Source organism: Callithrix jacchus, chromosome 4, assembly GCF_049354715.1.
Source record: "Callithrix jacchus isolate 240 chromosome 4, calJac240_pri, whole genome shotgun sequence".
Classification (NCBI taxonomy): Eukaryota; Metazoa; Chordata; class Mammalia; order Primates; family Cebidae; genus Callithrix; species Callithrix jacchus.
In genome coordinates, this window is record NC_133505.1 from 161,018,321 (window position 1) to 161,036,813 (window position 18,493).

Here is an 18,493-nt window from a genome sequence, read left to right on the forward strand (position 1 = left end):
AGGAAGGAAGGGAGGGAGGGAGGGAGGGAGGGAGGAAGGAAGACAGGAAGGCAGGAAAGAAGGAAGGAAGGAAGGAAGGAAGGAAGGAAGGAAGGAAGGAAGGAAGGAAGGAAGGAAGGAAGGAAGGAAGGAAGGAAAAGAAAGGAAAGGAAAGGATAGGCCGCTCAGGGAACAAAGAGAGAAAGCCAAAATTAAGCCAGGGAAGGTAAGTGCCTCTAGAAGAAGGCTATTTCAGCTAAAATTTGACCTTTCAGGAAGAATAAGCTTGACGGAATTGGATTGGAGAAAGACATCAGGGCATGGACACAGCATTTTCTGAGCAGAGAAATAGCATATGCGAAGGCTTAAAGAGAGCCAGCCCATGTTCTAACAGGAATTAAAAGAAGTGCCATCTTTAAATGGATTGGGCTGGCAAGTGTGAGGAAGTAGGAAGGGTTACCAGTTAAGGGGAATCCCACAAGCCAGGAAGTGAGTTTGTACTTTCTCATAAGGGCAAGGGAAAACAAAACTGGATTTTAAATCTGAGATTTTACCAGCCTGAATTTCTACGGATGTTAAACTTGCATATGGCTTTGTAAGACTTGGCGAGCAATCTCGTGTGCTGTGTCACACTCTAAGCACATAACATGTGGTGTGAAAAATGGCAGATGAGCCTCTGGACTTGACCTTTCTCAATGAATTCTGGGTAGTACAGTTTGAAGCAGCAACGTGTGGTGAAAGAAAAAGGTAGACCATGCATCAGTGGCTGGGTAACAACAGCACAAAACAGGAGAGAGGCAAGGCTGGCGTGGTCTTTCTCAGGCAGAGTCAGGAAATGAGAGAGAGAGAGAGAGAGGAGAAGCAAAGGGATTCGATGACAATGAGATCACATGTAATTTCAAAGGAGAATTGCCCTAAATTTCATTTTTAGAGCTGTTCTCTCATAATTCTGTTGAAGGCAGAAAACAGGGCAGTCTTGGCTGGGCACAGTGGCTCACGCCTATAATCCTAGCACTTTGGGAGGCTGAGGCAGGCGAATCACAAGGTCAAGAGATCGAGACCATGCTGGCCAACATGCTGAAACTGTCTCTACTAAAAATACAAAAATTAGTTGGGCGTGGTGGCACATGCCTGTAGTCCCAGCTACTCGGGAGGCAGAGGCAGGAAAATCACTTGAACCCGGGAGGCAGAGGTTGTAGTGAGCTGAGATCATGCCAGTGTACTCCAGCCTAGCGACAGAATCAGAGTCCATCTCAAAAAAAAGGAAAACAGGACAGTCTTAATTGTGTCACATATCCTGGCCTCAAAGGGACTCAGGTTGGCATGTTGTAAGTCATGGGCTTGGGAGTCCAAGGGGCCTAAATGTGAATCTGTTTCCTTCCATTTACTACAGTGCGACTTGGGATGATTTACACAATCTCTCTGTATTTCAGTCTATCCCACTTTCAAAATGTGGAGATAGTTACTACCTCTCAGAGTGTTTTTGAGGAGTAAATAAGAGCATACATGCAAGGTACCTAGAAGTAGCGATCATTTGGCATAGGGTAGAGACTAACAGGTGGCTCTTCCCAAGATGCTATGGACTCTGCTACCTCTCAGCTTTAGGTTACATAAGAAAGTGTAGGGACTGGGCTGGTCCTACCCCAAGGTTAAGGAACATGGAAGGTAGAATGAGAATTCTGCTCTTAGGTGCTTAGGCTTAGGTGCTTCGAGAGGGACTTTGTTGAATCTGAATTCTTTTAAGTGGCAGAAAGTAAACAAAGTTTCTTGGCTTGACAGGACATGCTCGGCTCTTATTTCACAGTTGATACCCACACAGACAACAGGAATATGACTGCTTATCAAGCATTCCTTGAGTAGCCTTTCCCCCCTTCCAATAAGCATGTAATTAAGATTCAGGGCCTGTGGGGGTGGGGGTTGAGAGGAAGAGAGAGGGAGAATTCCTCCACATACCATTAGTTTTACAACCATTAGTTTTCATACCATTAATTTGATCCTATAGTTCCCTAGCCAGATAATGGCAAGCTTATTCTCTGTTCAATGCTGCTAACCTAACTGTATTCAAGTTCATGCTTTGCACCCTGAATACTGCTTTCTGTGTGGCCGTGAAAGCAAGCCAGGGCAGGAATGCGTGAGTGTATCTGAGGCTCTGTCCTTTTCCTCTTTCTAGCCTAGTCTGTCAACACTGCTGCTCCTTGTGGAAGCATGAAGTTCCTAATGCCTAAAATAGGTAACTCATTGCTCCTCTAAGAGCATCATAAGCTGAATGAGCTGATGGGGCCAAGCCAGCCCAATCTGGCAGCCTATGTGGTTCAGAAGGACTTCCTTTAAATTCTGTGAGGACAGGGACAGCACCCAGAACATACGTGCTGAATAATTTGACTGCCCGAGAAGATGAACGTCCTGCTTCTGTCTGGGCTTTACGACTTTCCACAGACATGCCAAGCTCCATCAGCATCCAGTCTTTCCACAGCTTTGGGAAATTCCCTGACCACTATTAATTAGCAGCCAGTCAGGAGGTTCACCCATGTTATAAAAGATGTGGAGGACTATCACTTGCCACAACTACCCAAACACAAGAGCCTGAAACAATATGAAACAAGAAGGAGACATTTATATTCACCTCAATTCCTCTTAAGAAGAAAGCTGTATTTGTTTAGGAAAACTCTTACAATAGAAGGCAAGACTGCAGACCCAGGTTGCCTTAAGTTGGGTAAAACCCTTCATGCTAGACATGATGAAGAATGTATTCAGGAGGGGAGAAGAAAGGAGAGGAAAGGATGGCAATGGAAAACTGCATACTCTGCCCGTGACTTTTTGTGAATCTCTTAAAATTTTGATAAAGTTGTAATAATGCACCAAATGCTTGGGGAAAAAGTATCTATTTTTATGGAACCCAAAGAGGAGCTTTGTGCCACATTTTGCATGAGGTGAAGCTGCAGCAATAGCTTGGGAGCAGAAGAGCAGAGAGGAGTGTGCTTATTCCAAGCACTGGAATTGGATCTGGGTTTGGTTTAACCAAATCTTTAATGAACAGGGCCCAGAGGTATGTGAGTAACAAAAATTTCTGATTAGCAGTGGATGTAAATTTATCAAATAAAAATTTGGCCCACAAACAATATGCAGTACTTACTTTGCATTTATAAAGTTACATGATGGGCAGCTCTGTTGCTTAAATGATGGGCATGTCCAAGTTGTTTCACAAGAGGAATATCACATAAAAAGAACCTTCTGGCTGGGTGCAGTGGCTCATGCCTGTAATCCCAGCACTTTGGGAGGCTGAGGCGGGCGGATCATGAGGTCAAGAGATCAAGACCATCCTGGCCAACATCATAAAACTCCATCTCTACTAAAAATATAAAAATTAGCTGGGCATGGTGGTGTGTGCCTGTAATCCCAGCAACTTGGGAGGCTGAGGTAGAAGAATTGCTTGAACCCTAGAGGCAGAGATTGCAGTGAGCCAAGATCACACCACTGCTCTCCAGCCTGGCAACAGAGTGAGACTCCATCTCAAAAAAAAAAAAAATTCTTGGCTTATAAGCAACTCTTAAGTACTTTCCCCTTAATTGATTAACAGCCATCCAATGCTGATCTTCACAGTACCACAAAGAGACTCACACTCTCCTGAGAGCAGTAATCAAACCTCACTGGGGCTTATTGAGAGCATTTCTCCTTGGAAATGTCTCCTCATTCAACATTCAACAACCTCATCATTTTCAACATGACCCAGGCCATGAAATATCAGCACACTCTTTAACGATAACTTTATTTCCAGCCATTTTCAACAGAAAACTAACCTGGGAAGCAGACCATAGCAGTACCCTGATTTTTAAAGGAATAAACTAGGCAACTATCTTTTTAAATGTTGTCTAAGCATGACTAGCTTAATGCTATCACAGAGCACATCAGGGGACAAGAGGTGACAGTCACCAGTGCAAAGCTGGCATATGGGTTAGTGATTCCAAACCAAACCATCTGATAAAGAAGGTCAAAGGGAAAGAAGGGGGAGAAGAAAGTAAAGGAGGAGAAATGGAAAAAGCTTCTCTGAACTGAATCAACTGACACCCTTGCAGGTCGTGAAGCTGAGTCTCCTCTTAGTAGAGACCTTAACCGTGTAAAGATGCCATGTTAGGTGATGCCCACATAAATACTGAAATGATTAGAATCCCTCGTGAAGTAGTAACATTAATAACAGAACTTCAAAGTCTCCTTTATCAGGAATGTAAAGGTCAACGCTCCCCTCCTCCCCAACAAAGAGTAATTGAACAGGATGCTTTTCTTCTCCATAAAACACAACAGAATAGCCTACATACCTACTGGACCGGAAGTGCTTTCTATAAATTATTTACTCTGCTCCGATTCCCAGACATCAAAATTAACTTTCCCATAGGGATCACCTGAAGCCTTTATGTTACCCCTTGTTAAAAGAGGCTGGGACCAGGCGGGAGAAAGCAGACTCACCATTTGATTGCTATACCAGTACAGTGACGACCCCTTCAGCATCACCCAGAACTTTTTCCATTTGTTGCTTAGGAAACTTCCCTTTTCCTTTTTCTTATACAGCCACCCTTGGCAGTCAGCGTGGCCCAGATCTTTACATGATATCCTCCTCCGACTCATTGTGAGAAAACCTGCAATGATTACATGAATAGGTAGATAAACTATCACCCTGATTTCATAGGTAAAGTATTACCCCGATTTATGTGACACAGTGAAAGGCAACTTTTAATTGCCTACCCCCTGGGGACTTGGATTTATGCAAAGCCAATGCAAAAAAAAAGAAAAAAAAAGACGTTTCTGTTTTATTTTTAAACATTCATTTGATGCTTAGAAGGTATAAGATATAGCCGAAGAAACAGCGCAGCGAGACTAATATGCAAGTATTCGTCTAAGAATAGTATTCACCAAGAATAAGGTGAAAATAATCAAAATCGTAAGACTGGCAGGCACATCCATGCAGTAATGTAGCTCCTCTCAATAGTAATAGCAGTCGTTATGCAATAGATGGTGAAGGGTTAATGCCCACCTCAAAACACAGCTACTTCCCGACTCACTGCCAGTTTTTCTAAGCTCTTTCGACACACCACGAGGGATTAATCCAAATGAACAGCATATCCTCATTTCTTAAAATCGATTCAACAATAACCAAAAATTAATCTGCCGTCCACTCCTCATATTAGCATTAAGACAGACAAAAATCTGATCCCAAGGAAGGCATCCGGAGAAAAGCCACACTCAACGCACACAGAAAGGGTTTATAAAGAAACAAAAGAGATCTAATTACCTTGAGTTTTCCTCCTCGGCTTCTGACGCAAGGGAACCTGCTGAAAATGCAGGAAGGAAAGAAAAGAGGAAATTTCTGATTGTGTTGTAACATTTGTAAAGAGAGAAGGAGGGAGGAGGTGGCAGTGTTTATGAGCAGGATGGAATCTAAAAAAAAAACTCTCCAGGCAGAGCTAACGGGGAGCTACCAGCTGAGGCACAAAATGTGCTAATTAGAATCAATATACATTGAGCTGAACCTGAAAAAAGAATGTCACAGAGCACAGAGCACTTATCACTCATGTTTCCTGTTCCCACCCACGGGCTGCTCTCTCACTACTACTTCAGTTTTGATAGCACAGTGTTCACAGAAGTTTTCGAAATCAAAAAATATTTCCCCTTTTATATTTTTGTGAGAGAAGGAAAAATATATCTTGTTTCTTTTGCAATTTCAAAATAACAATGATTACTCAGATAAACCTGGAAGACAATTGTTACAATCTCAAAATATTACAGAGTCACTTGAACTATTAAGTTCATAGTCCTGCTACCACATAGGGTTACACCTAAACCACATGAATTAAATATCCCAGAAAATGAAATTCCACAACCTCTTTTAGTGAGAGCTCACTAGCAATCAACCCTCCTTATCAGGAAATTTTTACTTACAGACAAATTAAAATTTGTTATTCTGTCTTTAAATATCTCTGAATATTTCTCACGTTTTATGGAAGACAAATTATTTACCACCTACTATTCTGGCCTAGCTCTTCAAATCTTCAAATCAGACATAAGACAACATACATGAAATATACGTTTTCTCCGCAATACATTTTAAGCAAGCATAGAATCAGACTACCCGCAAAAAGGGAGAATATTTTTAAATGCTTTCAAATATTTGTGTGTGTGCATGTGTGTGTGTGCATGTGTGTGTGTGTGCATGTGTGCAGGCGTGTGTGTGTGCATGTGTGCAGGCGTGTGTGTGTGCATGTGTGTGTGCATGTGTGCAGGCGTGTGTGTGTGCATGTGTGTGTGCATGTGTGCAGGCGTGTGTGTGTGCGTGTATGTGTGTGTGCATGTGTGCAGGCGTGTGTGCGTGTATGTGTGTAGAAAGAGAAAAAATTTTGGCTTGAAGTTTTATTTTTTTTCTTTACAAATATGTAAGCTGAATTGATTTAAGTTTAAAAGACTTCACCTTTTCTGTTAACAGGTAGAGAACAGGGTAAAAAGTATGAAAATGAAAAGCAGTTCTAAAATGTGGTATGCAGGCTTAGCACAGCATTTTATGTTATTCTAGAGGTGCCCGGCTTATATTCTACGTATCTAACTATTGATCTCGTAGCGCTTGTATATGGTCCTACTGTATGTTTGAAGAAGGGTGAAAGTATTTAAATCCAGAGGCCTGGAATCAATTCCTGGCTATTATAATTAGTAGCTGTGTTGCCCAAGAAAACAGCCCTCTCTGAATCTGCTTCTTCATTTATAAAATGATGATATTGGTCATCATTTTAATCCTATAGGTCTTATAAAGATTTGGCCAGATTTATTTGTGAAAATCCTCTGAGAACTAAACCACATTCCTTTATGTGAGTATATGTAATATAATATATTGTTGAGATAAACAAATACTTTATGTCTAGTAAATAGAAAAAAATCATAATTTTTGTAATAAGTATGATTTCTATTTCCTTCAGCACTTATAATGAAGCTAAAGTGTTTAAATTGTATTTCCTAAGAAATATAGATCCCAAGAAATACTGCAATGACATTTTATCTGACAAATGTTAGAGTAAAATTTATCTTCCCCAAAATTAATCATCCATAAAGATGGCAATAATTGCCTTAATTTTTAAGCAAGTATAGACGTTATAATCATGGCACGTTACTAAAATCCAGGCATGTTATCATGAAAAGGACGTAGTCTCAGCCTCACTTCACAATTATTCCTCCCACTGACCTGCCTTGTGGCCTAAAGTTCCAACCATTCCCTCAAATCATCTCCTAGAACTTGTTTTGGATATGACAATTCTCTGAGATCAGTAAAACCCAACTAGTACCTATTGACAAAAATATTTTTGCACAAATATGTATATTATTTGAGTGGCTAAATTTTAGCAGAGAACCAGGTCTCAAGACAAAGAAGAGAATAAGTAAATTTAGACGGTGGGCAGACTTTGGGGACTCTGGGGTCCAGGAGTCCCTAGGGAGCACTTAAGACAAACCAAGAGCCAGGGGAACAGGGAGAAGAGGGCATTGTTAACAGTCATTCCTAGAGTATGCAGGCCCCCAATGAACAAGATGAAATTACATTAGTACAAATAAGAAGAGCAGCCTTCTGATGAACGAGTGAGAGGAAAGTTCCTGGGAGGCAGCAATGGGATCAGCCAAGGTAGAGAGGAGGTGATGCTCCTTCCATCGCTCCCAGCTGGGTACCAGTATCCACCACCCATTCCTGTGACACCCAGTGGGACTGAAGGCCCTCCGGCTCTGCCAACAAACCTTAGGGCTACTTCCAGGGAAAGCCCCAAAATGTGAGCTTTGTCTCAATTCTAAGACCAACCCTTGGTCTACACCACGTTCTTGTGCCTAAAATGGGATGAGAATAATACCGCAAGTAGAGTGGGCGCCCAACTCAAAGAAAGGCTTTTTTTTTAAGTAGGAAGGGGAGCTTAGTTATTGAGTCATTGAGTCAGCCCTGTTCTGACAGTAATTCTCCTAAAGCAGATTATTAACTGTTAAAACTGTTTTCCCTGACCAGAAACAGACTGGATATTATAGAAATAACAAATTCAGAGAGTTTCAGTTTCATTTAATATACATGAATTTGAAACCTAAATTGGTTTATATGGGAGAACGAAAACAATCTTTGAGAACTTTATTGCATCTAAGATAGATTTCACTCCTCACAACAGGAAGTGGAACCCGCGAACTAGTCAGTTTCAAAAAGATCTTGCATGTGGTTTTTCACTAGGTAAGTTAAAAAAAAAAAAAAAGCAAGCAACCAGTTGTGCGTTTTATGAGATGGTTTTTCAATAGAGGAAATTATAGCTTATTATCATCATAAATATTCAGTGCCTCATAAGATATTTTCTCATTCTGTTTTCTTCCAGTTTGAATGTTATAGGTAAAACTAAAAAATTATTCTAAAAATCTGACTTGCCCTAACTTGGCTCTAAAATTGATGGGAAATTTTTCTTTGGAAAATATGTATTTATTTTTTATTGAAGAAGTGTATTTGTCTTTAACTTTTCAAAAGATAGTTCAAAAACTTCATTTGGCCACGAATCACTCAAAGACACATGGAAATGTACAAAAGACCCAGTAGAAAATACACAAAGGAAACTCCTTTGAGATTGAATGATGGGGCTAACACTGAGCTTACAGGTAACTATTATACTGACTTACAATCCATATAGTAGTTGCTAAACCTTACAAGCAAAATTTACCACAAGATGTATTAAAATTCACAGTAAGATGCTCTGTCATAACATCAGAGTTTATAGTGACCCTAACCTTTTGGCAAAATCTATGCAGTGATATGCAAGTAAAATGGGCTCTCTTGCTTCAGGAGCCCGAATTTGTGGCTTTTGTCAGTTTCTGTTGTACAAATCCTCACATCCTTGACAATTTCAAGCTACCAATATTTTAACAACCAAGCCACAAAAATTCCTGACTCTTTTAGAGCCATACCAAATCAGCCCAGCTCTGATATAGCCGTTTAGGGACGTTTCTCCAGAAACCCCAGACAGCTCCACAAACGTCTTTTATCCTTCCCGGAAAACTAGATTCAACTTTTTAAAGGAGATTCTAAAGCATCCAATTCATAAACATTTACCTGTGAAAACATATGAAAAGCTTGCTTAATTTTTTCAGAAGAGTAACCACCTTAAAAAGTATTTTATACATTAATTGAAATAATCTCTCACAGTAGTGAATAATGGAGACAGCCAACAGACAATAATAATAGAAGCAGTAATAAAAACAATGACAGAGGTCAGGGGTGATGACTCACGCCTGTAATGCTAGCCATTTGGGAGGCTGGGGCAAAAGGATCTTGAGCCCAGGAGTTCAAAACTGGCTTGGACAACATAGAAGGACCCCATCTCTTATGTCAAAAAACCACAGTAACAGCTAAGAAATATGAATAAAGCTAATAATCATATCATGTTGACATGTGCCAGGCACTGCTCTGAGTCTTTTCAAGATACTGGCATTGAACTCTCCTAGCCACCTTTCTGGCGTAGGTGCTATTATTATACCCACTTTACAGAAGCGGAAATAAAAGCAAATGGAGCTTCAGAATTTGCCCAAAGTCACCACAGTAAATGGTAATGTGCAAATAGGTATTTGGAGAATCAAACTCAGAATAGCAGACTGTTAGGGTATTTGCTTGCATTGTTTCTGTTTTGTTCAGAAGTAGGGCAGGAAAGAAAGGACTAGAGTTTGTGGGGAAGCTGAATGCCACAGCATTTTCTACCTAGAAGAGGAACAGAAGAAGTAAAAGAAGGAGGACTGGGAAGAAGGGGAGGAAGGAAGAGAGAGGAGATAAGGAATTGCAGAAAGGGCACAGAGAAGAGAGAAGGAGGAGGAAGGCAATGTAGAAAGTGGAGAAGAACAAATTCCAGGAAAATTGTCACGTTTCTACCTAAAACAATTACAACAAATGGGTAAGCATCATAGAGAACACAGAAATATATATATATTTATAAATATAACATATATATTTTTATATATACATATATATGTATATTTATATAACATTTATATATGTATATTTACATAAATATACATATATAAATATATATAATATAAAAAATATTTATATAAATATATAAAAATAAAATATATATAAATATATATTATTATATATAAAATATATGTATTATATAAATATATATAAAATATATGTATTATATAAATATATATAAATTTTTATATATATAAATAAAAATATATATATAGTTTCAGTAGTAAAGATACTGAGTTTGATAAACATGTGAGTCATCTAAGTGGAAATACTTGGTATGCAGAAGTATTTAAGGGGTTAGAGATTGGGAAGAAATCTGGACTAAAATTGTAACATTTGACTTGTCACTGTATAAAGAGTAGAAGTCTCGTGTTGTGGTCAGATCACCCAGAGAATGTATAGACTGACAAAGGCTCAACATCAGAATCCAGAGGAAAACCAACATGTCCAGAAAAGCAGTAGAGGCAGCAAAAAGACTGTGCAGTTAAAACCAAAGGAAAGGTAAAGAAAAGCAGGAGAGAGGGTTGTTGTGGAGCAGAGGGAGGAATACCAGGGAAAGTTAGGTCCAAACCTTCCAATACTGTCAGTGTGGGAAAAAAAAAAAACAAAGGACAAGCTGCTCTTGGCCAAGTGCAGTGGCTCATGCCTATAATCCCAGCACTTTGGGAGGCCAAGGTAAGCAGATCATGAGGTCAGGAGTTTGAAACCAGTCTGACAAACATGGTGAAATGCTGTCTCTACTAAAAATACAAAAATTAGTGGGGTGTGGTGGCAGACATCTGTAATCCCAGCTACTCAGGAGAGAATGAAGCAGGAGAATTGTTTGAACCCAGGAGGCAGAGCCTGCAGTAAGCTGAGATTGTGCAGATGCACTCCAGCCTGAATGACAGAGCCAGACTCCATTTTGAAAAAGCAAAAAAAGAAAACAGAAAGAACAGGTTCACTAAAGATGTGGCAAAAACTGTTTAACTCTTGTGTGGGGCTACAAGACCAATTGAGTGGGATGAGAGATGAGTGGGAACTGGAGAAATAAAGACAGCGATGCAGACTACTCTTTCAAGAATCTTCACTGAAAAGAGGCGTCATGATAGTAACAGGAAGGCACACTGCCAAAGGACAGAGATTGCCACAGACCTCCCTCAAAACCAAGCTTCTGTGCTTAAACCCGTCTATTGCAGTTACATACAGATACACACTTAAAAAACATTTCAACAATACAGTATCAAAGGCTTCAATTATATTCATATTCTAACTCATTGATCGTCCATTTCTTTCGGCCTTTTTTCTTACTTTTTGAGATTATTTTTAAGGGAATTAAATATCCTGTTATCTCTCTGTGTACTCCTCCCCTTTTCTATTTTCCCCTCATTCTCCTCACATTACACTAACTTGAACGTGATGTTGATCATTTCCTTGCCTTTGTTTTTCCTTGTAGAGACAGGGTCTCACTATGTTTCCCAGGCTGGTCTCGAACTTGTAGGCTCAAGAGATTTATCCTCCTCGATCTCCCAAAGTGCTGGGATTACAGATGCGAGCCACCACACCCGGCCTCCTTTTTTTACTATCCATAAATAATATTTTAACAAAACTATAAGTAATAACATCAATACGGACATTTAATATTCACTATTATGTTTTTGTAAGCTTTTCACGTTGATACATGTATCTCTAGTTCATTTGCAATGCTGCATAGTACTACAGTGAAGAAAAATGCCACCATTTATCTCTGCAATTAAATGCACATTTAAATTATTCACAATGTTATGCTATTACAAAAATGTTGCAATTAACAGTTTTGTATAACTTTCATTGTGCATATATGCAGGTGTCTTTCTGGGCTACCTATTTATCTGGAAGTGGAGTTCCATGGTCATAGGATATGTGCCTCTTTAACTTTTTAGATATTCCCACATTTTTTCCAAAGTGCCCTACTTACAGAACCTCCTGCAACATATAAAATTTAGCTCTCTACAACCAGGAATATGTTTTAGTCTCCTATCTCAGAATTTCATAAATCTTTCCTATGTCTCCTTCTACCTGTTCATTTTTTTTCTCTTTCATTAATTTCTGCTCTTATAATCCTTATTTCTTTAAATTAAAAAAAAAAATTTACTCTGTTATTCTTTTTCCAGCTCCTAGAGATGATGTTTATCTTATTTATATTCTTTGCTTTTTTTATAATAAAACATTCAGAGCTAGACATTTACTGTGAATTTTACTTTACTTGTATCTCCCTGTTTTTCCATCTAAATCATTTCTTTATACCCAATGACATATTTGCATGTGTATTTATAGGTTTCTTAACATATGGGAACATTTTACTAGTTTTTTTTATTTCTAAATTCATTGCATTTTGTTCAGAACATGATTATGGTACCAATTTCTTGAAATTATTAGCATTTATTTGTGACTTATTACATAACCAAATTTTGTAACCATTCTGTATTAGTCCATTCCCACACTGCGTTAAAGATACTACCTGAGACTGGGTAATTCATACACAAAAGAGGTTTAATTGACTCACAGTTCTGTATGGCTGAGGGGGGCTCAGAAAACTTACAATCATGGTGGAAGGCAAAAGGGAAGCAAGACAGGTCTTACATGGTGGCAGGAGAGAGAGCGAGAGAAGCAGGAAGCACCAGATACTAATCAAACTACCAGATCTCATGAGAACTCACTCAAAATCACAAAAACAGCATGAGGGAAACTGCTCCCATGATCCAGTCACCTCCCACCAGGTCCCTCCCTCAACATGCAGAGATTACAATTTGGATTACGATTCCAGATGAGATTTGGGTGGGGACACAGTCAAATCACAGCATATTCTACATAAACCTAAATCAAAACTGCTTACTGTTTTCTAAATCTTTTATATCTCTCTATTTTTGTTGCTATAGTCACAACTTTGTTAGTATGTCCATCCTTTTGTTTTCAGACTTTCTATGTGGTTGGTTGGTTGATTTTTGCCATTTCTTTTATAAGGATCATATGACTAGATTCTGATTTTTTTAATATAACAAGATTATTTGTGCCTTTTCATAAGTGAGTGTAATTTACTTATATTTAACAGCATTTTTATTTTGTAGTTTTGGTTTAACTTGTTTCATTTATTTTTATTTTTCTCTTTTTTCTTTCTCACATGTGATTTCTCTGGTGTTTAATTTAGTATTTCTAAATTCACCATAAATATAACATAACTTGGCATACTGTAACTCCTGTTTGAATGATTACTCTCTTGTTATTGCAGTCTACATATTTATTTTTTCATTAAAAATGTTAAGTGCATTATCATTCTTAACCATAAATTTATTATGATTAAGTTATTATTTCTCAATCAGATATCACAAGTTTTCCTATTTCTGTGATCATCTTTGTTTCATTTATCATATAGCTTCCCATTGGATCCACTTTTCTGTTTAGATGGGTGCCTTGTTTGAATAGTCCCTTTAATGAGGGTCAGTAGGTAGTAAATTCTCAGTCTGTGTATTGTAATGTCTTTATCTTCACCTCAAAACTGAATGATAATTGAGGTAGGTATAAAAGTATTTCCACCCCTGGCACTTTGACTATTTTGATCATTGGTCTTCTAACAATTATCACATTGATCAGATTTCTGCTATCAGTCTATCATTCATTATACTTGATTCTTCTTCTCACTCTGTTAAGGCTTTCTTATCCTTGATATTCTGTAATTTAACTGCAATGTGTCCAGTTATAGACTTATTTTTCTTAATACTGCTCTATTTTCTGAGTGAAGCTTTATTTGATAACTTGCATCTTTTTTCAACATGGAAAATTTCAAAAGGTCTTCAAATAGTGTTTTTCTTCTTTTGGGACTACTGTTAGATTTACATTAGAGATGAGTGATTTTTCTTCCATATCTTAGCTTTTTTTTTTTTCTTGAGATGGAATCTTGCTCTGTTGCCAGGTTGGAGTGCAATGGCATGATCCTGGCTCACCCCAATCTCCATCTCCCAGGTTCAAGCAATTCTCCTGTCTCAGCCTCCTGAGTAGCTGGGACTACAGGCGCACACCACCACACCCAGATAATTTTTGTATTTTTAGTAGAGATGGGATTTCACCATGTTGGCCAGGATGGTCCCAATCTCTTGACCTCGTGATCTGCCCACCTCAGCCTCCCAAAGTTCTGAGATTACAGGCATAAGCTATCCATCTTAGCTCTTTTTTAATCTCTTTATCTCTCTATGTTATGTCTTGTATGAATTTTTCAAATCTGCTTCCAAGTTACTAATACTCTTTTTTGAATGTATCCAATGTTTATGCCATCTATTGAGCTATTACAAGGAAGGTATTCGCTTTTCTGATATATCTAACTTTTTCAAAATCCAATGATACTTTATGATTGGTGCCTGATTTTTCTTCAAAACTTCTTAAAAGATTCTTTGAACCTTGTACTTAAACATTTTGTCAAGCTTTTGACTTTCTATTTAATTTAAAATGAAGCTATCTTCTAATTTTTTATTCTATATTCTATATTTTTTATCTTTTTTTTTTTTTTTGAGACGGAGTTTCACTCTTGTTACCTAGGCTGGAGTGCAATGGCACGATCTCGGCTCACCGCAACCTCCGCCTCCTGGGTTCAGGCAATTCTCCTGCCTCAGCCTCCTGAGTAGCTGGGATTACAGGCACGCACCACCACGCCCAGCTAATTTTTTGTATTTTTAGTAGAGACGGGGTTTCACCATGATGACCAGGATGGTCTCGATCTCTTGACCTTGTGATCCACCCGCCTCGGCCTCCCAAAGTGCTGGGATTACAGGCTTGAGCCACCGTGCCCGGCCCTCACTGTTATTTTTAAATGTGTTTTGGAATTTGTCTTAGTCAATTTGGACTGCTGTAACAGAGTATCATAGACCGAGTGGCTTCAACAACAAGTATTTATCTCACAGTTCTGGAAGCTGGGAAGTCCAACATCAAGCTGTGGGCAAAGCTGGTGTCTGGTGAAGGCCCTCTTACTGGTTTGCACATGGCCATTTTCTCATTATATCCTCACGAGGCAAGGAAGAAAATAATCTCTCTGTGGTATCTTCTTATAAGGACACAAATTCATTTCTCAGGGTGAAGTCCTTATGACCTAATGAACTGTCAAAGGTTTCACCTCCTAAAATAATCACACTGGGGATTAGGGGTTCCACGTATAAATTTGTGGGATTGAATAGGAAGGACATAAATATCCAGGCTATAACAGAATTTAAGTTTACAAAACTGCAAGTGAAAAAGTATTATGTCTTCTCTTTCTCTGCCTTACTGTCTGTCTCTATGGCATTCTCTCTTCTCTTCTCCTCTTCTCTTCTCTTCTCTTCTCTTCTCTTCTCTTCTCTTCTCTTCTCTTCTCTTCTCTTCTTCTTCTTCTTCTTCTTCTTCTTCTTCTTCTTCTTCTTCTTCTTCTTCTTCTTCTTCCTCTCTCTCTCTCTCCCTCTCTCTCTCTCTCTCTATCCATCTGTGCTTATGGCTCCCTCTTTTGTGGCTTAGAAGTTACTGTCGAACTAGTTCTACAATAATATCCTGATTTAATCGTAGAGAATCTTGCACAGATGGTCCCCAACTTATGATGGATACTTTGACTTACAATGACTTTATGACAAAACTAAAAGCAATATGCATTCAGTAGAAGTTACGCTTCAAACTTTGAATTTTGGTATCTCCCTGGGCTAACATTATGTGGTATGATACCTTCACACGGGATTTTCAGCACTTTATTATAAAACAGGCTTTGTGTTAGATGATTTTGCCCAATTGTGGGCTAATTTAAGTATTCTAAACATGTTTAAGGCAGACTATGCTAAGCTATGATGTTCAGTAGATTACATGTATTAAATGCATTTTCAGCTTAAGATATTTTCAACTTATGACAGATCTATCAGGATGTAACCCCATTGTAAGTCAAGAAACATCTGTATATTCTGTCACTGATCCAGTTGGTGACTAAATTTAGTTCCTGGTTTGGAGCCTGTGTCTGAATCTCCTTCCTCCCAAGGCCCACAACTAGCAAAATGTGTCATCTCAGGCAGTGGTTTGGCAACTGTTTTCTCCATTTATCTTTAGCTCCTTTCACAAGTGGGGAAGCTCCATTGTCATCAAGGAGTGAACCTAGCTCTCCCCACATTTAGTGGAACATTTTTTATACCCCTACCCCTTAACCTGCAGGAGAAGGCAAACTACCTCCTGCTTCCAGACCAGGTGCCCCTCAGGCTCGTGGCTTCAGTCATTTTCATTTCTGATCCACAGAGATGCTTACCATGCTTCTGAGCCTTTTTGGCTTTCTATGTTTCTCTTTGTCTGTCATTTCTGTATGTTAGAAGATGAATGGAATGTCAAAATGTGTACCATCCTTCAATGGAAGTCAGTCATTTCATTTATCAGATTCCATCTTAAATCCAAAATCTAAATGACAAACCAGTACCTTCTTATACTGGTCTCAATATACCACCAAAGTTTTTGCTTTTTTGTTTTTGTTTCTCTTTGTTTGTTTGTTTTTTGAGACAGTGTCTTGCTTTTCACTCAGGCTGGAGTACAGTGACATAATCATGGCTCAGCCTCAATCTCCCAGGCTCGAGTGATCCTCCCACCCCAGCCTCCCAAGTAGCAGCTGCGACTACAGGCACATACCACGACACCTGGCTAATTTTTTATTTTTTTGCAGAGATGGAGTCTTGCCACATTGCCCAGGTTAGTCTCAAACTTCTGGCCTCAAGGGATCCTCCAGTCTAGGTCTTCCAAATTGCTGGGATTGCAGGCATGAGCCACCATACCCTGACAACATTTTTCTATTCTGCAGAAATATCAGGCACTTTAACAGCTCCTTGCTTTTTTTTGTTGTTGTTGTTCCTTGAGATGAAGTTTCACTCTGTCACCAGGCTGGAGTACAGTGGCATGGTCTCAGCTCACTGTGACCTCTGCCTCCCAGTTTCAAGTGATCCTCCTGCCTCAGCCTCCTGAGTAGCTGGGACTACAGGTACATGCCACCACACTCAGATAATTTTTTGTATTTTAGTAGAGATGGGGTTTCACCACATTGGCCATGATGTTCTCCATCTTTTGATCTCATGATCTGCCTGCTTCCACCTCCCAAAGTGATGGGACTACAGGTGTGAGCCACTGTACCTGGCCCCTTGCTTTTAAATACTGTATTTCTCTCCCCCATTCTTCTCCTGGCTAATGCTTACTCATCCTGTGAGACTCAGGTCAAATGCCCCCATCACTATGAAGCCCTCTCTGACGTTAGAAGGGAGTTAGTTCTAATACTAACCCCATATTCACCCAGTATTATTTACTTGTAGTCCCTGTAATAAGCCATTTATGTTATCTCTGAAGATTTTCATGATAGGTACTATTTTTATCCTCCTGTTTACAGATGAGGAACTTGAGCTTGGTGTGGTTAGGAAACTTCTCCACAGATCACGCACAATTAGTAGCAAAGCCAAGAACAAGACCCAGCCAGTCAGACTATTGTTTAATTATATGTTCTTCTGCTGTTCTGTCTTCTCTCTTCTCATCGTGGTTTGCTATGCCTCTGAAATTGATATTACAACCTATTTGTTTATCTGTGTGGGACACCGTGGTACATACACTGTGGTAACACTGCCTATCCAATGGTCCAACCCAGAGCTTGTGAGTAACCCCAGGCTTGCCCTTTCCTCTTTCCTACACATTTCCTCTTGCACCACACCTGCACAGGTTGCTTCCTAGTGCTTACTGAATCCCTCTTCCCTCTCTATCTCCACTATTGCTGTCTTAGTCGGATCCTTATCTGTTCTCTCTTGAACAATGACCGTCTCATTCCTGGACTCATCATCTGCATTCTAGACCCTCAAAACTCATTCAACACACCACTGAACCAATTACACCTCTGTTTAAAATGCACCAATGACTGGCCGAGACTTCAAGACAGAATTGATGTTCTTGAACATGCCATGTCCTCAAAAGCTAGCACCTAACCCAATGACTGACACATAGTAAATACTCAAAAAACATTTAATGAAAAGATTCATGGTCTTATTTCAATGTTTCCTTCTTATGATGCCTTTAGTAAGCACGATGCCTTCCTATGTCCCTGGCAGAGAGTGGAGCTTTGACAGATGTCTGCAAAGCCATCTACTGCTCCATTACTCAGAGATGCAAAATACCTTGGCTAGTAAATAATATCAACAAAGCTAAGCAACACGAAAGTTTCTCCTGTACCTTTCTCACCCCCAAAGAGGCACATCCATACAGAAAGCTCCATAGGATTGAATGACATTAAACTTGAACTCACAGGAAGAGTTGACGCCTGGTATTTTCTTGAAGGTAAAATGGACTTTTGCTAAACAAATCTCTAGTTCTATCTAAAAGACAATTTCCTTAAAAAGCGCAATACCTTTCTCCCACATCCTCTTTCAACAAAACCCTCCAAATACTGAGAATCTGGAACCAAACAAATATCGAATGCATGGGGCAGGGGTGGCATGAGGAGAGCAGTTTTCTAGTTAATGAGCCCCTCCCACC

At 39.3% G+C, this 18,493-nt stretch overlaps 1 protein-coding gene across 3 annotated transcripts in view; it reads right to left on the reverse strand.

Moving 5' to 3' along the window:
- The window catches only part of IPCEF1 (interaction protein for cytohesin exchange factors 1), a 194,978-nt gene that overhangs the window by 89,106 nt on the left and 87,379 nt on the right, over positions 1-18,493 (reverse strand). For 2 of the 3 annotated variants that reach the window (XM_078370328.1, XM_035296999.3), the window contains 2 exons: positions 5,264-5,303; positions 4,441-4,610 (listed from right to left, as the gene is read on the reverse strand). In XM_078370328.1, the coding sequence (XP_078226454.1) occupies positions 4,441-4,610; positions 5,264-5,303 (210 nt within the window). Of the gene's footprint in view, positions 1-4,440; positions 4,611-5,005; positions 5,332-18,493 lie in introns of those variants that run through there. The other variant, XM_008995289.5, reaches the window with a different exon arrangement.